The sequence below is a fragment of the Choloepus didactylus genome, chromosome 22, assembly GCF_015220235.1.
Source record: "Choloepus didactylus isolate mChoDid1 chromosome 22, mChoDid1.pri, whole genome shotgun sequence".
In the NCBI taxonomy this organism is placed as follows: Eukaryota; Metazoa; Chordata; class Mammalia; order Pilosa; family Megalonychidae; genus Choloepus; species Choloepus didactylus.
In genome coordinates this window covers 5,654,773-5,673,639 of record NC_051328.1, presented here as the reverse complement: position 1 = coordinate 5,673,639, position 18,867 = coordinate 5,654,773, and the positions used below count along the sequence as shown (strand labels likewise).

Sequence of the window (18,867 nt, the reverse complement as noted above, 5' to 3'; positions counted from 1 at the left end):
CCCAGTAGGAACCCTGCCCAAAAGGTTGTACGGATTACATTAGCCCGAAAGCAGGAATGGGTCACACTACAGCTAAAGAATAGGAGCACAAGATTAAGAAATACAAGTTTAATTCCACGGAAAAATGAAAGTGTTACTCCTGGTTGTTAACTTAAAGCTTCCAGAACTTCATCTTCGTAGCAGAGATCATAGGCCATTAAACTCATGACAATTTTCTTCAGCTACCATAAACCGAAGTGTGCCAGTTCGATGTATTATGTCCCCCAAAAGGCCATTATCTTTGATGCAATCTTGTGTGGGCAGACATATTAGCGTTGCTTAGATTTTGGAATCCTTTGGGTGTTTCCATGGAGAAGTGATTCAATCAACTATGGACAAGACCTTTGGCTGGATAATTTCCATGGAGGTGTTGCCCCACCCATTCACGGTGGGTCTGAATTAAATTACTGGAGCACTATATAAGCTCAGACAGAAGGAGCAAGCTTGCTACAGCCAAGAGGGACACTTTGAAGAATGCACTGGAACTGAGAGAGGAGCTTCAGCTTACAGAGACATTTTGGAGATGGCCTTTGAAGGCAGACTTTTGCTCCAGAGAAGCTAAGACAGGACAAACACCCCAAGAGCAACTAAGAGTGACATGTATGAGGAGCTAAAGCCTAGAGAGGAACGTCCTGGAAGAAAGCCATTTTGAAACCAGAACTTGGAGCAGACGCCAGCCATGTGCCTTCCCAGCTAACAGAGGTTTTCCAGACGCCATTGGCCATCCTCCAGTGAACGTACCTGATTGTTTATGTATTACCTTGGACACTTTATGGCCTTACTAACTGTGAAACTAAATAAACCCCCTTTTATAAAAGCCAATCCATTTCTGGTGTTTTGCATTCTGGCAGCATTAGCAAACTAAGGCCAGGTATGGTACCTGTGAAGGGCAACCATGACAGTTCACTCTAGGAGAGAATTAACTTCCCTTTCCACACGCAAGGCTCTAGTCATCCCAAAGCCCACTTCCGCTTCCTGCAGCCCACCTTGTTTCCTTTCACTTAGGGACATCAGCTCATCAACAGAGCCAATAAGACATTGTATCCCCTTCTCACTCAAAAAAAAAAAAAAAAAAAAGAAAAAAAAAGGATTGGAACCACACCAAATGTCTTTCCATCCATGAGTTCATAATAATACTCAAGAACAAAATCACTCACTGATCACTTCTAGAAGAGCCTGTCAAGCATTTATGCTGTTTCCCCTATAAGCACAGTACCTTCAGGATAGCCAAAGAGCTGAGAAGGGAAAGTTTCTCCTTTTAGAAGTGCTTCAGCTAAAAACTGAAGGAAGATCAGGAGAATTAGAATATCAGAAGTCTCCAATCTTAATAATGAATAAATATAGGCAATGATCATTAATGGCTACTGATATCACAAAAATAAAGCCAATCAGACATTCTGTATCCTCTGATAGAAATACACACTACCACTTAGGAAGTTTTATTATAATAAAAACTTTATACACACACACACACACACAGAGAGAGAGAGAGAGAGAGAGAGAGAGAGAGAGAGAAAGAGAGGCACACAAGCCTCTAGATCTAATTACAAATTTACAGAAAATACAGAGGAACAAAGGAACGTGTTAAACTAACACCACGGAAATGCAACCAGCAAAACAGAGAGTCAGAAAATCTATAGAAAATACAACCTGGTTTCTTCCACAAATAAATTAATAGGGTGAACACAAAGATGGTGGAGAAACCTATAGATTAAAATATTTAAAAGGCATTTCAACCAGTAACAAGCTAAGAATCTCATTTGGATTCTGATTTCAACAGACTCTTAAAAAGATAATTATGGGACAACTAGGGGAACAGGAAGATTGGATATCTGATGCTAGTAGGAAATTTAAACTTAATTTGTTTAAATATAATATAGTATTGTGATTATGGCAGAGTTTTTAAAGTCCTTAACTAGAGACATATACAGAAATACATATAGATGAAACGACGTGACATCTGGGATTTGCTTCAAAATAATGTGGGGCATAAATGAATTGGGGTGTGGATGAAATAAGTTTGGCCATGAGCCAATAACTGTTGAAGCTGTGTAATGAGTACACGAAGGTTCATTATTCTACTCTACTTACATATTATGTTTGTAATTTTCCATAATAAAAAGGCATTAAGAAATGAATTGGAGGACTTTCAGATTTCAAAATTTCTTTGAGAGAGGTCAACTATCATAGTAGTTATTATGCCCTGCTCACTATTATCTATCTCAATTCTGTTAAATACCAAATATCCAATCTGTCCCTTCAGAGCTTATAGTTTTAAACCAATATAGTCAGTTTTTCCTTTCCAATCCTCTATAATCTAATCAATATTTCAAAACCTAGCAGACATCTAAAAGATGTCTGACATAAAGTTGGCCCTTCCCTCACTAGTCAAAGCAAACCTCTCCACCTATATACTGTCTATCCAACTAGATCATAATTCCCTAGAAGGCAAGGAATAGACTATGTTTTCCTCTCTTTATTTACCACAGAAAGCCTAGCACAGTGCTTTGCATACAGCATTTGATTATTCAACTAAAATTTGTGTGGATCAACATTGTGAATGTAATTAAAACCACTGAACTGTATACTTAAAAATGGTTAAAATGTTATATATGTTTTACCACAATAAGATTTAAAGAACAACAGTGTGGCTCAGTTCTGGCCTGTTCAGAGATGAGAAGCAAAACCATCAAGTGAAACAATACCAAAAGCAGACAATGTTTTCAAAGTCTACAGGTCATCAAAAATACATTTAAAAAATTGTGATAGACACATAAAATGGAATACTACCAGGTACCAAAAAGTAACAAACTGCTGATACACACAGCAATATGGATAAATCCCCAAAACATCATAGTAAGAAAAAGAAGTCAGGCACAAAAGACTATACAGTATATAATTCCATTTATATGAAATTCTGTAAGGGACAAAAGTGGTTGCTTGGAGCCAGAGATGAGGGAAGGAAACTAATTGTAAAGAAGCATGAGAGTACTTTTTGGAGTGATAGAAATGTTCTACATCTTGTTTTTGTATCTTGATTATTATGGTGGTTACACAACTGTACATATTTGCTAAAATTTATCTAATTGGACAATTAAAATGGGTGAATTTTATTATATATAAATTACACTTTAGCAGAACTGCTTAAAATCATAAACTTAAATTTAAAAATATATATATATTTGTAATAGGACAACCAAAGTTAGATATAAATAAAGACCTCTTACAAATTAATTTTAAAAAGACAAACATCTCCAAAAGAAAAATGGGAAATAAGCAATTCAAAAGGAAAATAAAGAGGCAATGATATGAAGATACACACAGATTAAGTCAGTAAAATTTTTTTTTCACCTGTAAAATTGTCAAAAATGTTTTGTTTTGCATTGGTTTAGTTTTTAATTATAATATTTAGCACTGGTGAAGGTTTAGAGAAAATGGCGACTCTCCTACACTTCTGACATAAGAGTGAACTGGCCTAACCTTTTTCCAGGGCAACCTGGCAAAAACCTTAAAAAATATGAAACCCTCCACATCTAAAACTTTATCCTAAAGAAATAATCATGTGCCAAGACAACTCAAGGGGAAAGAATAATCTTTTCAACAAACGATGTGAGGACAACTGGATATCCACGTGCAAAAAAATGATTGGCCCACACTTCATCCCAAATACAGAAATTAACTGAAACTTGAATACAGACGCAAAATCTTCAACAAAATATTAGCAAACCAAATCCAACAGCACATAAATCCCATAATCAAGTGGGATTTATCCCAGGGATGCGAGGTTGGGTCAACATAAGAAAATCAATTAATGTAATAAACTGCATCAATAGAACAATGAAGGGGGGAAAAGGCACAATCATCTCAATTAACGCAGAAAAGGCATGTTACAAAATCCAGCACCCCTTCTTGATAAAAACACTTAGAAAACTAGGAATAAAGGAATGATTTTCTGATACATACGACAACATGGATGAACCATGAAGACATCATTGTTGAGTGAAATAAGCCAGACACAAAAGGACAAATATTGTATGATCTCAGTGATATGAAATAATGAGAATATGCAAATTCATAGAGTTAGAAACTAGAATACAGGTTACCAAGGGCTGGAGTGGAAATAGGTAATGGGAAGCTAATGCATTTTTAAACAGAACAGTTTTCTGTTTGGGGTGATGGAAAAGTTTTGGTAGTGGATGGTGGTAATGGTAGGACAACAGTGTGAATGTACTTAACTTCACTGAATTATATATTTGCACATGGTTAAAAGGAGGAAAATTTAGGTTGTATATATGCTCCTAGAATAAGATTTAAAAAAAAAAAATAACACAGGACTGTACTACACAAACTGTGAACCCTAATGTAAACTATGGACTATAATTATAATAATTTTGTTTCATCAATTGTAACAAAGGTATCATATTAATGCAAGCTGTTAATAATATGGAAAACTGTGAGGGGAAGGAAGTATATGGGAATTCCACTTTCTACATGATTTTTCTGTAAACCTACTTTTCCAGTAAAAAACAAACGTAAAAAATTAACTCAGACTAGATCAAAGAAAACACAGGTGTAAACCTTTATGACCTTGGATTAGGCACTGTTTTCTTAGAGATGACACCTAAAGCATTAAGCAACCAAAGAAAAAGGACAAATTGGACTTCATCAAATTGAAAAGTTTTTTGCTTCAAAGGATGCTATCAAGAAAGTGAAAAGACAACCCAGAAAACTGGAGAAAATCTCATTATCATCTATCTGAAAAGAGTCCAGTATCCAGAATATATAAACAACTCTTACAACTCAACAAAAAAATGGTCAAAGGATTTAAACAGACATTTCTCCAAAGAAGCTATCACAAATGGCCAAAAGCACATGAAAAGATGCTCAACATCATTAGTCATTAGAGAAATGCAAATCAAAACCACGAGATACCACTTCATACACACTAGGATGGCTATATTCAAAAATATATATAATAACAAGCATAAACAAGGATGTGGAGAAATGGGAACCCCCCATACAATGCTGGTGGGAATGCAAAATGGAGCAGCCACTTTGGAAAACAATTTGGCAGTTCCTCAAAAACTTAAACACAGAATTACCTCATGACCCAAACAATTCCACTCCTTAGTATACAACCAAGAGAACTGAAAACGAGCTCATACAAACACTTGTGCATCAACGTGCATGGCAGCATTATTCACAATAGCCAAAAAGTGAAACAACCCAAAGGTCTATCAACTGATGAATGGATAAACAAAATGTGGTATATCCATACAATGCAATATTATTTAGCCATAAAAAAGAATGAAGTTCTGGTACATGCTACAACACAGGTGAACCCTGAAAACATTAACGCTAAGTGAAAGAAGCCAGGGCACAGAAGGTCACATATTGTATGATTCCATTCATGTGAAATATCCAAAAAAGGCAAATCCATAGAGGTTGTTGTCAATGACTGAGGGATGGGAATATGAGGCAGCGGGGGGGAGATGGAGAGAGACCACTAATGGGCAAGGGATTTCTTTTGGAGGGGATAAAAATATTTTGGAAGTAGACAGCTGTGATGGTTGCACAACTGTGTAATATACTAAAAGCACTCAAGTGTACACTTTGAGAGGGTAAGCAAACAAGTGGGGAAGAAAATAATCCTGGTTGGGGCAACGGCTCAGCTATAAGCATGTCTTTTATTAAAAACAAAAGACTGGACACAAATTAACAGTCCAACAGCAGGGGGCTGTGGGGATTGGTGAAATAAATTAAGGTATATTCAATCAATGGAAAACCACGCATACATGCAGGAGCTACACTGGGTCACACTAAAGGTGACAGGTATTAAAAATGCTGTAGCAACATATTTGGTACGGAAAATGTTTGTGATAGCAAGTTTTTAAAAAAGTCAAAAAAGGGGGACTCGGGCAAGATGGCGGCATAGAGAGGAGTGGAAGCTAAGTAGTCCCCCTGGAACAACTACAAAAAACCAGAAACAACTAGTAAATAATCCAGAATAACTGTGGGGGGACAAACGAGACCGTCCACTCATCATACACCAACCAGAATTGGGAGGAATGCCCGAGAACACAGCATAAAATCTGTAAGTAAAACCTGCGGAACCAGGTCGGGAGACCCCCTCCCCCATAGCCCGAGCTGCAGAGCCTCGTGGTGCCAGAGACAAGCTCTCTCCCAGCAAGCGAATACAGCTCAGCTGAGCTCCAACTGGGGTTTTAAGTAGCAAGTATGAACTGCTCACTACAGGTACGCAACCCCAAAAAACAGACAGAGGCTTTGGGTGATGACTGACCTGGGAGAGCCGAGGGTCACCTTGGACTGGGTCTGAAGGGGACTATCAGTTTCTTTTTTGGCTCAGTGGAGAAAGCCCCAGTCATTTTCAGTTTCCAGGGCTGTGACTCTGGGAAGGGTGGAGACACCACAAGCAGAGAGCGAGACCACTGAAATGCTAATGACCTCCACCTGGGGGGTCTGTCTTCTCTAGGAGGAAAGGGGTGGGGCCCTTTCCATTCAGAACCAGACCCCAGAGCCTGGGGGAACAAGGCCATACCTCCTCACACCAGTCAAGAATTATAGGCTAACAGGTGTCACCTGCTGGGCAGAAAAGCACAGTGACCTGAGGCATCAAAGGGTGGAACAATTTTCTAAGACACACCCGCAGGGAAACCAGATACTGAATATTTCTTCCCTCTGGGACCTGAGCCTGTTCTGGTCTGGGAAAACCTGATTTGGATAACCAAGGAAACCATGCCTAGACAACAGAAAATTACAACCTACACTAAGAAAAATAAAGTTATGGCCCAAAGGAACAAATGTACACTTCAACTGAGATACAGGAATTTAAACAACTAATGCTAAATCAATTCAAAAAGTTTAGAGAAGATATTGCAAAAGAGATAGAGGCTGTAAAGGAAGCACTGGACATGTATACGGCAGAAATCAAAAGTTCAAAAAACCTACTAGTAGAATCTATGGAAATGAAAGGCACAACACAAGAGATGAAAGACACAATGGAATCATACAACAGCAGATCTCAAGAGGCAGAAGAAAACACTCAGGAACTGGAGAACAAAACACCTGAAAGCCTACACGCAAAGGAGCAGATGGAGAAAAGAATGAAAAAATATGAGCAACGTCTCCAGGAACTCAAGGATGAAACAAAGTACAGTAATGTACGGATCATTGGTGTCCCAGAAGCAGAAGAGAAGGGAAAGGGGGCAGAAGCAATAATAGAGGAAATAATTAATGAAAATTTCCCATCTCTTATGAAAGACATAAAATTACAGATCCAAGAAGTGCAGCATACTCCAAACAGAAGAGATATGAATAGGCCTACGCCAAGACACTTAATAATCAGATTATCAAATGTCAAAGACAAAGAGAGAATTCTGAAAGCAGCAAGAGAAAAGCGATCCATTACATACAAAGGAAACTTAATAAGACTATGTGCGGATCTCTCAGCAGAAACCATGGAGGCAAGAAGGAAGTGGTGTGATATATTTAAGATACTGAAAGAGAAAAACCACCAACCAAGAATCCTGTATCCAGCAAAGCTGTCCTTCAAATATGAGGGAGAGCTCAAAATATTTTCTGACAAACAGACAATGAGCGACTTTGTGAACAGGACACCTGCCCTACAGGAAATACTAAAGGGAGCACTACAGGGTGATAGAAGACAGGAGTGTGTGCTTTGGAACACAATTTTGGGAGATGGTAGCACAACAATGTAAGTACACTGAACAAAGGTAACTATGAATACGGTTGAGAGAGGAAGATGCGGAGCATGTGAGACACCACAAGAAAGGAGGCAAGGTAACGAATGGGACTGTGTAACTTGGTGAAATCTAGAGTATTCAACAATTGTGATAAAATGTACAAATACGTTCTTTTACAAGGGAGAGCAAGCAAATGTCAACCTTGCAAGGTGTTAAAAATGGGGAGGCATTGGGGGAGGGATGCAATCAGCATAAACTAGAGACTGTAACTAATAGAATCATTGTATTATGCTTCCTTTAATGTAACAAAGGTGATATACCAAGGTGAATGCAGATAAGAGGGGGGGATAGGGGAGGCATGTTAGACACTTGACATTGGTGGTATTGTCTGATTCTTCATTCTACTTTGATTTAAGGTTATTTTTCCTTTTGCTGCTTCCTAGCTGTCATTTTTTTGTTTCCTCTTTCTTTTGCCTCTCTACCTTCTTTGACTCTCCCTCCTGCCTTGTGGAAGAAATGTAGATGCTCCTGCTTAGTATGAGCAGAATGTTCAATTAGGATGAATTTAAATGTTTGGAAATGAACAAGGGTGTTGGTAGCAAGATGTGAGAATAACTAACAGCGCCGAATGGTGTGTGAATGAGGTGGAAAGGGGAAGCTCAGAGTCATATATGTCACCAGAAGGAAAGTTGGAGGTCAAAAGATGGAAATGTATAAAACTGAATCCTATGGTGGGCATTGTCCATGATCAACTGTACAAATACTAGAAATCACTTCATGAACCAGAACAAATGTATGACAATACAATTAGAAGTTAATAATAGAGGGGCATATAGGGAAGAACTAAACACCTATTACAAACTATAGACTACAGTTAGTAGTATTTCAACATTTTTTTCATAAACAGTAACAAACGTACTATATCAATACTAGGAGTCAACAATTGAGGGGGGGTGGTTAGGGATAGGGGAGGTTTAGAGTTTCCTTTTCTTTTTTCTTTTTTCATCTTTCACTTTATTTCTTGTCTGGAGTAATGAAAAGTTTCTAAAAATTGAACAAAAATTAAGTGTGATGGATGCACAGCTGTATGAGGGTACCCAGGGGCATGTGATTGTACACTTTGGATCTTTGGATAATTGTATGGTATCTGAACAATCTCAATAAAAATGAAAAAAAAAAAAAAAAAGTCAAAAAAGTATACCCACAACGTTCTGATACCCCTCTGCAAAGAAGAAAAAATAATCTCAGAATAAAACCGGTACTTTAAACTGGAAAAAAATTTTGAAATTATACTCATAATAGGAGTCCATATTGATAAAAAGAAAAAAGGAAATATATAATTACACATATTAAAAAGGCTAAAAATATTCACACCAAAATGTTAGCAACAGTTATATCTTGGTAGTAGTATTATAGGGTTATCCCCCCACCCCTAGGTTTAGTTAAATTTTCTAGTTTTTTAACAATCAGCATTTATCAGAGGTACTGTAAAATACATTTCAATTTGAAAAACTAACAAGTATTTGTAAGGGACAGTGATATTAGCACCTCGTACAAATAGGAAAATCAAGAAGAATACATTCAAGGATTAAGGGCATCAAAATTTCAAACCTTGTTATTGACCAAATGCTTTATTAAATCCAAATTACCAAAAATTAACTTTAAAAACCCCATACCCACAATCCTAATGGATTCTTTTTCTTGCTTTGACAGAAGTTGATTTGATATTTTACGGAGCTACAAATCACACTATTTGACAGAATCAAACCAGTGATTTCAAAGGGCCAGAAGGAAAAATGAGGGACCAGGTCTCTATTCTCAGTGAAGAAAGTTCAGATGAAACGGTTTATTCGAGGATAGATGTGAGGAGAAAGTATTTATTCTACACAGGCTGAGGCATTATTCTGATATAAAAATACTGTAAAAAAAACTTCACCACCACCACCAATAACCACCACTAACCACAGTACTGTTTACTTCCCAAAATACAGCCTAGCCAACAGAAAATAATGTGTATCCAACATAAGAAAGGAGAGGACTGCCAATTTTGAAATCAACTCAGCAGTTACACTTTTATGTTTTTAGAAAATGAGATTAAAGCTCTACTCCATGCTAATAACTGTTTCCAAGAAAAAGCAACATGTAAAGGAAACACTGCAAAGCAGTTCAAAGACAAAACAAAGAAAAAGAATTAAAATGAAACCTCTAAGTATAAAACCAAAATAAAACCTGAAAATGAAGGCCCTTTTAGGTCACAATTTTATTCAGAGAATTTTAGTTGAGAAAATTCCCAATACTGTCAAGAAGTTCTTAGAGTAAAAATTAAAGCTAATTTTGAAGGTGAGGTTATCTATAAGAAGGTTAATAGGAAGAAAGCACAATGAGCTATCACCACACTTACCAGAATGGCTAAAATAAAAAATAATAACACCAAATGCCGGTGAGGTACAGAGACACTGGATCTCTCGTACATTGTGAGTTGGAATGTAATATGGTACAGGTGCTCTGGAAAATGTTTATTAGTTTCTTTTAAAACTAAACATGCACTTACCATATGACCCAGCACCTTTGGAAATTCATCCCAGAAAAAGGAAAATCTATGTTCACATAAAAATACGTACATGAATGTTTATAGCAGCTTTATTTGTAGTAGCCACAAAGTAGAAACAATCTGAATGTCCTTCAAAATGGCTGAAAACTTAAACTATGGAACAATCATACCATAGACTACTACTCAGCAATGAAAAGGAATGAACTACCAGTAACAAACAACTTGGATAGCTCTCAAAAGAACTATGGTGAGAGAAAAAAGCCACTCAAAGTTACATACTATGTGATTCCCTTTATGTAACATTTCTCAAAAGACAAAGTTACAGAGGTGGACAACAGATGAGTGGTTGTTAGGGATTAAGCTCTAACAAATTCATGTGTGTGTGAGACTATAAAAGGATAGTATGAGGGATCTTTGGGGTGATAGAATAGTTCTGTATCTTCATTGTGGCAGTGGTTATACAAATCTACACATGTGATAAAATTGCACAGAGCTACACACTCATACAAGTGCACATAAAATTGGTGAAATCTGAATTAGGCTATGGATTGTAACAATGTCAACTTCCTGGTTTCGATATTAAACTATAGTTATGTAAGATGTTACCATGAGGAGAAACTGGGTGAAGCACACACGGGACCACTCTGTACTATTTTTTGCAACTCCTTATGACTCTATTATTTCAAAATAGTTACGTTAAAAAAAAAAAAAAAAAAAAAAAGATGGGGCTGTGTATGAGAAGGTTAATATGCTAACAAGAATAGTACTTGGAACATGGTAACAGGGCTCCCATTTCATTGAGTACTTTCTATTAAGTCAACTAATTTGAAAACACAAATATACACTGTATATATATTTGAGCAGAAAGCATGATTTGAGCTAGAATTCCTGGGTTTAGTTACCAGACACCACATGAAATCTCTTTGCACAAGGCAAGATTGTTTTCAGATCTGAAATTGCTCAAGCAAATAAGGAACCAGCGTATAACATAAACAGCTCCAAATGCAGTTTTTTCCAAAATCTTTAACTCAAATTTCCATGTGGCCCAAAACCCTTAGTATACAACAGTCTCGTCATTAAGCAACTCATTGGATGAAAATAAATGTAGCACCTGCTGTTTGGTTCCAAATTAATGAAAAGTCTATCTCAAGGCCATCCTCAACTTCAAAAAAAAAATGTATATATATATATATGAAAGAAATTAATTCTGCGTAATCTTAAAAACAGTAAAACAAATTTGAAGCCGTATGGTGTTCTGCAGAAGCTGAGTCCCTAGCAAATATTCTGAGGGATGGAAAGAGCATTCTACTTGCCGTCCTCTGAATTCCTCGAGCAGGCTCTGAGCTGTCCAGCCAGCTCTGCAGGAAAGAGCAAAGAGAGGCGTCTCAGACCAGCTGCTGGGAACTGGTCCCTAATTCTTCACAAAGGGTCCTCTTTGGCTGTAGCCCCTTCAGAATCACTCCATACCTGTCTGTGTGAAAGTGATTAACGCAACTCTCTAGTGTCATGGGTGTGATCCTAAAATAGTTTCCTCCACTAAATGTTACTCAGATGGATTCAACAGGAGAATGGAAAGCTGTGTGAAATCAGACCTCAGCTTACTTTTCTACTTTTCCACAGGAAAAAAATGATTTCAATTTTTCTCAGCTTCAGCAGGTGTAAGAAAACCTAACCAGTTCTGTCATGTCTACACCATTCCTGTGATGTACAGGTTGTCTGAGAACCCACAAATGAGGAAATCATCTGACCAGTCAGGTATCAGCAAGGACACCTCGAATTCTCTTTCCATGGACCATTCTGGACTCCTAATAACATTAGGATTTATTGGTAGCATTTAATGAAAGTTGAGATGTAAGGCATCTAGCAGGCCAGGACCAGAATTTTTCTACAGCACCCTCCCCGCACCCCACACTACCCCACCCCCAGACGTTAGACTTCTCCATTACCCTTTTCACATCTTTTCTTTCCTGCAATATACTAAATCTTTTGTGTGAACACAGGGTACACTCCAAAAAACTCTATTCACTCGCTGTTTCCTTTTGCCTTTCAACAGCTAAAAATGTAATGAGAGTTGAAAAAGACTCCATACACTGAAATGCCAACGATTCTGACAACTACAGTGTTCACAGATCACAGATTCTGGATAAGAGATGCAACTGTAACATGGAAGTAACTTTGCTGAACACAGTGTTTTAGATTTGGGGAGATTCTCAACTAGGAATTACACTGTATAAGACTCTACACTGCAGAAAACCTAATGTCTTCTTAAAAGCACATTTCATTAACCAAATGTAGTAAAATTCAATAACCTGAGGTTCTCAGGTCACTAAAGAATTACTGTGGGCTATGCAAATGCCCAGAAATTAAACTTAGGGTAAGCACTTGGAATAAGGCCTGTAAATTCTTTCATTCTCAACCTAAGTTAATCTGCCTGATCGCTTTGGAGCCCGGCAGGAACACCAATTCCATTGATCACATTGTGTAGAAAGAAGCAGAGAGAAATAAGCCAAATGCCACTGAAGAAAAGAATCAGCATCTTCGGAATACCACGATACACTGAACATTGAACACTAGGTAATGGTACATAAGGGAGACCACTGCCCTGCTGCAGTGAGGAGCACAACATCTCCACTCCCAAATTTCAACCCCCCACCAGACATTTCCACTTAAACATCTGCCCCTTAGCTTCTACCCCAAACCAGCAGTCCCTCCAGCCTTTATTTTCAATAGCAACACCAACATTTCTCTAGTCAAGTTCAAGCTGTAGTGTGATTATTAAATCCAATAAGGGACTCAAAATCCTCTATGTCCTTACTTGTAATACTCCTCAAATTCACTCTTCCTTCCCAATCCCCACTTCCACCATCCTAGTTCAAGAAATTATTCTGTAAACCCAAATGTCCCAAGGAGGTCTTTTTGACGTCCCACAGTCAAATTCATACTCCAAAACAGTATTTTGGACAAGTCTCCTAAATATTTGAAAAAGTATCTACAGACCTGGCAGTGGAGCCAACAGAAACTTATCCTCATGGGCTTAGACAAGAATCTAGAACCTTCTTTAAGAAGTTTCTGGACACCAGGGCTCAAGGCCAAGGGCTCTAAATCTCTATAAATTGCCTGTGTTTGCTATTTCTGGTCATCCCTTCTTTCTCCACAGTGTTCAACAATTAAATCCTTGAAATGAAAAGGGTTATGGCTTGTTTTCATGGACAATCAGAAAAATCTGGGCAGACTGCAGTCAGCCTGGGAGGTGAATGAATCCCAAGAAAGTAAGTAGAAGCAACTTAAAAAAGGGGGGGGGTGGGAAGGGGGAAGCGAACCAACTCCCTGGGTAGTGGCTACATGGGGAAGAAGACTGAGATGGTGAGCCAAAGGGAGTTTAATTTTGAAAGAGGACTATGAAATTCAAATACCTTACTCTACATTAAAGAAGTTTCCATCTAGTTAGTAAGAGGTCACACACATAAATAAAAAGAAAATTAAAAGATGAGCTATCTATACTAAAAGCATGATGCAAATGCTCCAAGAGTCCAGAGACACCAAAAATTAAAGAACCTGGGTAGCAAGAAGTCAGGATTTTGAACTGCATCTCGAAGGAGTGTTCAGGGAATAAGTCAACCAGATGGCTGATGCTGAGAACACTGAGAGAGAAGAGATGTGAGAGATGCAAGAGAGAATGTGTATTTTGCTGTTCTATATAGTTCTAATCTGCTTTTTGTCTCCTCTGCCTATCTGGACTGCCAGTTCAGAGTCCAGGGACCATGGCAATGTGCTAACCTATTAGTCAAATGCCAGTCACATCCTAAGGGCTCGGAAAATGTTAATCTCAGAATAGCATAACATTGAGGTGCACTCTGAATTCAGATTTTTTTTAATACCTGTATTAAAAAATGGTAAAACTTCTTGAAAACTTAAGAAATAAAGAGCCATAATAAAAACCCAGACATTCACTCTAGGAACTGCTTAATATATTTTTCAAAATTGGAAGGTCCTCAGAATTGAAAGTTTTAAATTTTAAACTGCTGACATTCGCTAAAGGAGGAGGCAAGAGAATGGAAAGTCTGATGGAGTGATAAGCAGTTTTAAAACAGGTTTACACTCAGTTTTTAAAAGTAATCCCTCTGGGAAATGAAAACTCGTTTCCTTAATCCCTTTGAGGGCAATATAATAGTTAAATCAGGAACAAGAACATTTTGCTTCTACATAAGCTCAGTTGTGAACCTTTACTCTTACAGTGAAAGAGGCAGCCAGCATTTTGAATTTATACCATATATTTTCTAAACACATATACAGAGGTTTCAGTAAGACTCAATCAGGGAACTTCAGGGTTTTAGTTGACAGTGATTACTTAACTGGAGCTTGTTCCTACGAAATGAAACTACCAGAACCCCTCAATATCAATTTACTTGTCACTAAACCACGGGTTTACACTCTGACTTGGAAATGTTAACAGGATGGAACCACAAGCCTTTTATTAAAATTTGATGACCATGGAGAGCGCCCTTGAAGCTTAAGCAACGACAGAGTCAACCCTAAAGGGTTCCCTCTGGAAAGTGAAGACGGGTTTGACATGTACCCCAGTGCCAGTCCTAAAATGTTGGACGGCATTTTCCAAAAAAGGTGGGAGCTGTAATAGTAGCATATAGCAGACACCAGCCCACTACAAGCAGATGGAACCCCCCAACTCATTTTAGCCAAATCTTCAAAAAGGTACACATGCAGAATGGTCTCTCCTTGCCAAACCAGGGCATATCTGAATGGGTGAATCTAAAAAGAAAAGGGATTACTAATAGCGATTTCATGTGCCTACTATAGAACCTTGTCTAATACAGGATCTGAAAAATGAGAAGCAACTTGAAAGCCCATTCTCCATACTCAAGCTAAACACACACGAAAAAACAAACCAAAAAACCCAAAACAAGAAAGGAAAAAAAAAAAAAAAAAAAACATGGTCCTAAAGCTTTATCTTACACAAGGATTCATAACCTATTCCGGCACAGGGGAAATCTAGCTGGAAACATTCCCTGCTTATGTACATAATTCACTAAGGGTCAGGTACGATTCCATTTGGTAAGAGCTGAACTTTAAACCAAAAGTCACTAGTGGTGCAACATCCACTCACTAGCATAAAGTTACGCCCTGGAATGAAGAGCACTGGCTGTCCGTGCCAGGATGACAACTTTGTACTTGAGAAGCTGAGGCCACAGACCACCAACTCCTCCTGGAAAGTTCCATCAGGTTCCTCAAAAGAAGAGCTGACCACCTCCACCAGCTTAAACTTGGCTGTCACCCCATTCCTCCCTCCTCAAAGACAAGGTACCCCTAATATAGGCAATTTTTAGAAAAATTTTAAGATGGAACAAAGGGTCAACAGCAGGCAATGCCTTGTAGGGCTGACATGAGTCCTGTTCAGGATTGGGGGAGGGGAAGGAGCATTCTGGATGTTTCTAGTCTTGGCAAGGGAAGCACCTCCAACCTCTAGATCCTGTGCCATCAAAAGACACTAAGACACGAACATTCCTAGGGAATGAATGAAGTGCTGGTGCTAAGCGACCTCATCTTGGCATGTGATGATGGGGAGGGAGGTGTGGACAGCTGGAAGGGGGCTCCGGAAGGTGTGTTTGACCACGGAGGATGGGAAAAAAGTGTGCATGTATGGGGTGGGGGGGCAGGGAAGGTGTGGATGGTTCCGCGGGAGGAGGAAGGTGTGGATGACTAAGGGAGGTGGGGGGGGCGGGGGAATGGCCGATGGGGATGTCCAGAAACGGAGTGGACACTAAGGAGGGTGGGGGCAAAGTGTGGATGGCTGGGGGACGGCCGTCTGCCCCCAGGGGAGCAGCAAGGAGCCCAAGCCTTAGTGGGGGGAGGCTGCCCTCGTCCCGGCTCCCCGCCAATCCCCCTTTCTGTGGGCGTGTGCCGGCGGCGCGTGTGCACAGGCCAGGCCACAGGGCCGTCACTCACCCCACGACTCCCTGGTTGTAGTTCCTCCGCTTCCAGGGGGTCCCGCTGTACACGCCCCCGCTGCTGTCGGCCCGGCCGCCCCCCGCGGCCCGCCCTCCGCTGGGCTGCAGCAGGCTGTAGTTGAGTCCGTAGGTGCTGGCCTTGTTGTCGCGCTTCCTCTTGTTGCTGCTGCCCGCAGCCGGGTCGACGGGCTCCGCGGCCGGGGCGGCGGCCGAGGAGTGCGGGGACGAGGACGCGGAAGGGGACGAGGACGCGGAGGGGCCCGCGGCCGCCCGGCGGGCCCAGGCCGCGGGCTGGTGGTGGTTGTTGTTGTTGTTGGTCGTCTCCAGCGGCAGGAAGTCCCGCTGCTCCGCGGGCAGCGCGTGGCCGCCCAGCAGGCGCTCCCCGGAGCGGTACATGCCGGCCGAGGCCGGGCCCGCGCCGCCGGAGCTGCCGGTGCTACTGCCGCTGCCGCCGGTGGCCGCGCTGCTCCCGCCGCCGCTCGCGCCGCCGCTGCTGTGACAGTGGTGGTTGAAGTAGAGGTTCCTCAGCCCCTGGGTCGTCTCCCAGATCTGCATCCACAGACTGTTGGACGGTCCGAGCTGCTCTGGCTGGAACCAGGCGATCCTCGGATCCATCAAACGGCGGCGGCCGCTGCCCCCGCCCCGCCCGGCCGCCCGCAGGGCCGCCGCCGCCGCCGCCGCCTCAGGCGCACGCCCGGCCTCGGCTGCTGCTGCCGCCGCCGCTGCTGCTGCTCCGGGCCCGCCGCGGGCGGCGCGATCGCGCAGGGAGCCCGGCCGCCACCGGCCGCGTCGCTCCCGCCCTCGGGGGCTCCGCAGACCCTCCCCCCCTCCCTCCGCCCCTCCGCCGAGCCCCTGTCACCGGGGTCCCCGTGCAAATGGCGGCGGCGGCGGCAGCTCGGGAGAAGGGCGAGCGGCAGCAGCGGCGGCGGCGACGGCGGCGGCGGCGAGGAAACGCGCCTGCTCCGTAGCGTCCTCGCGCCCCCCCCCCCGGCCCCGGGGCGGGGCCTCGGCCGGCTCCGCCCCGCTCGCCCCGCCCCCCGCCCGCGCTCGCCCCGCCCCGCCCCCGCACCCCCGCCCGCGCTCGCCCCGCCCCGCACCCCCGCCCGCACCCCCGCCCGCACCCCGGAGGCCGCGCCATGCGTCACAGAGGCCGCGGCGAGGCGCGGTGAGGGCCGCAACTGCCCGGCCCAACCGTTCCGGCGTCGGCGCGGGGGGGTCCCCGCCTGAGGCGCGCATACCTGGGCGTCGGGGCGCCTCCGAGGCGCGCGCTGCCGCCCGGCCTTGGTTTCCCGGTCGGTGCGGCCGGGTGACTCCGGACACGCCGCCGGCTCCGCGAGAGCACGGGCTGTAGGAGGCGCCGCCCCGCCCGCTGTCCGCTGCCCCCGCCCTGCGTCTTCCGGGCACACCTTCGGCTCTCCCGAGATGTCGGCTCCAGCCTTTTTCACTGAAACGCTTCCCGGGGGTTATCCTGTTTCGTGGGCGAACATGGTGGACACACCCCCAGAGGGGAGAGAAGGCGCCACGCCTGACCCGGACGTGCACCCTAGAACGCTGCCTGGGCGCAGGCTGCTCTGGTTTTACCGCGGCCGGCGCCGCCTGGCCACACCCAGCGTCTCGCATGCATCTGCGGGGCGCTACTGCGCTCGGACCGGGGTGCGAGAGACGCAGACCTTGGCACCGGGTTATCCGCCGCCTGACTTGAGAAACCTGCGCCCACCTCCCCAGCGGGACGCGCATCTTCGTTCCCGTGGAGGATGTTGCCACCCCTGAGTGTCTAAGCCCTGAGCTCCAAATCACAGCCACACACTCCAAACCCACAGGCACGCACACACACAAACACGCACAGATGCACACGCACAGAGAAACACAGGCGTACAATTCAAGCTGCTTGTATTGTACTTGCCCTAAGGTGCAGCAGCAACCTTGGAAGACTTCCTTAGTTCTGACTTAACTTTCAGAAAACCCCAAACTTCTTAAACCTAGAATGAGGACCATATTGTTGGCATCAGTAGATGTTTTCCACAAGGTGATTATTTGCATATCTTTCCAATCCCTGGGGTTGGAAATAAAAAAAAATTAAAAGAAATTTTAAAAATAATAATAAAAAAAAAAAACCCACGAAGGGAAAGGGAAAGTTACGCATTTTAAATTTAGACCTTTAACATTGGTTTAAAGTCCAGAACAAGTCCCTGAAGCAGAATTAGGCCTTCTATTTTGGGAGCTCAATATCCTGGAAAGATCTTTTTGGCAAAGATGAAAACTGTTTATCAAAGAAATGAATCATTGCTCTATCTATTTTCTTGCTGAGAGAATAGCATGTCCATAAATATGGAAAACACACAAAAATCCTTCAGAATTTTGGTCATTTTGTTTTGTTGTTTTACTAAAAATCAGTGATTAGAGTTTTCTCCGAATAAAATTTGTGATATACTAAGAGTTAAATAGCCAGGAAAATAGTGGTATTTTCTATGCTATTCAGACAATAAATTAGACAAAAGTTTTAAAGAAATGTATTGAAATGTGTTTCTTTTGACTTCAAATTAAAAAAAAAATTAAACAAAAATGGAAAGCACAAAAAATTCAAGACTAT

General features: G+C 42.2%; 1 protein-coding gene across 2 annotated transcripts in view; it reads right to left on the bottom strand.

Moving 5' to 3' along the window:
* The window catches only part of TENT4B (terminal nucleotidyltransferase 4B), a 77,414-nt gene extending 60,331 nt beyond the window's left edge, over positions 1-17,083 (bottom strand). For both annotated transcript variants that reach the window (XM_037815918.1, XM_037815919.1), the window contains exon 1: positions 16,276-17,083. In XM_037815918.1, coding sequence (XP_037671846.1) covers positions 16,276-16,892 — 617 coding nt within the window. In that variant the 5' untranslated portion in view covers positions 16,893-17,083. The remainder of the gene's footprint in view (positions 1-16,275) is intronic.
* Positions 17,084-18,867: the final 1,784 nt, after the last annotated feature.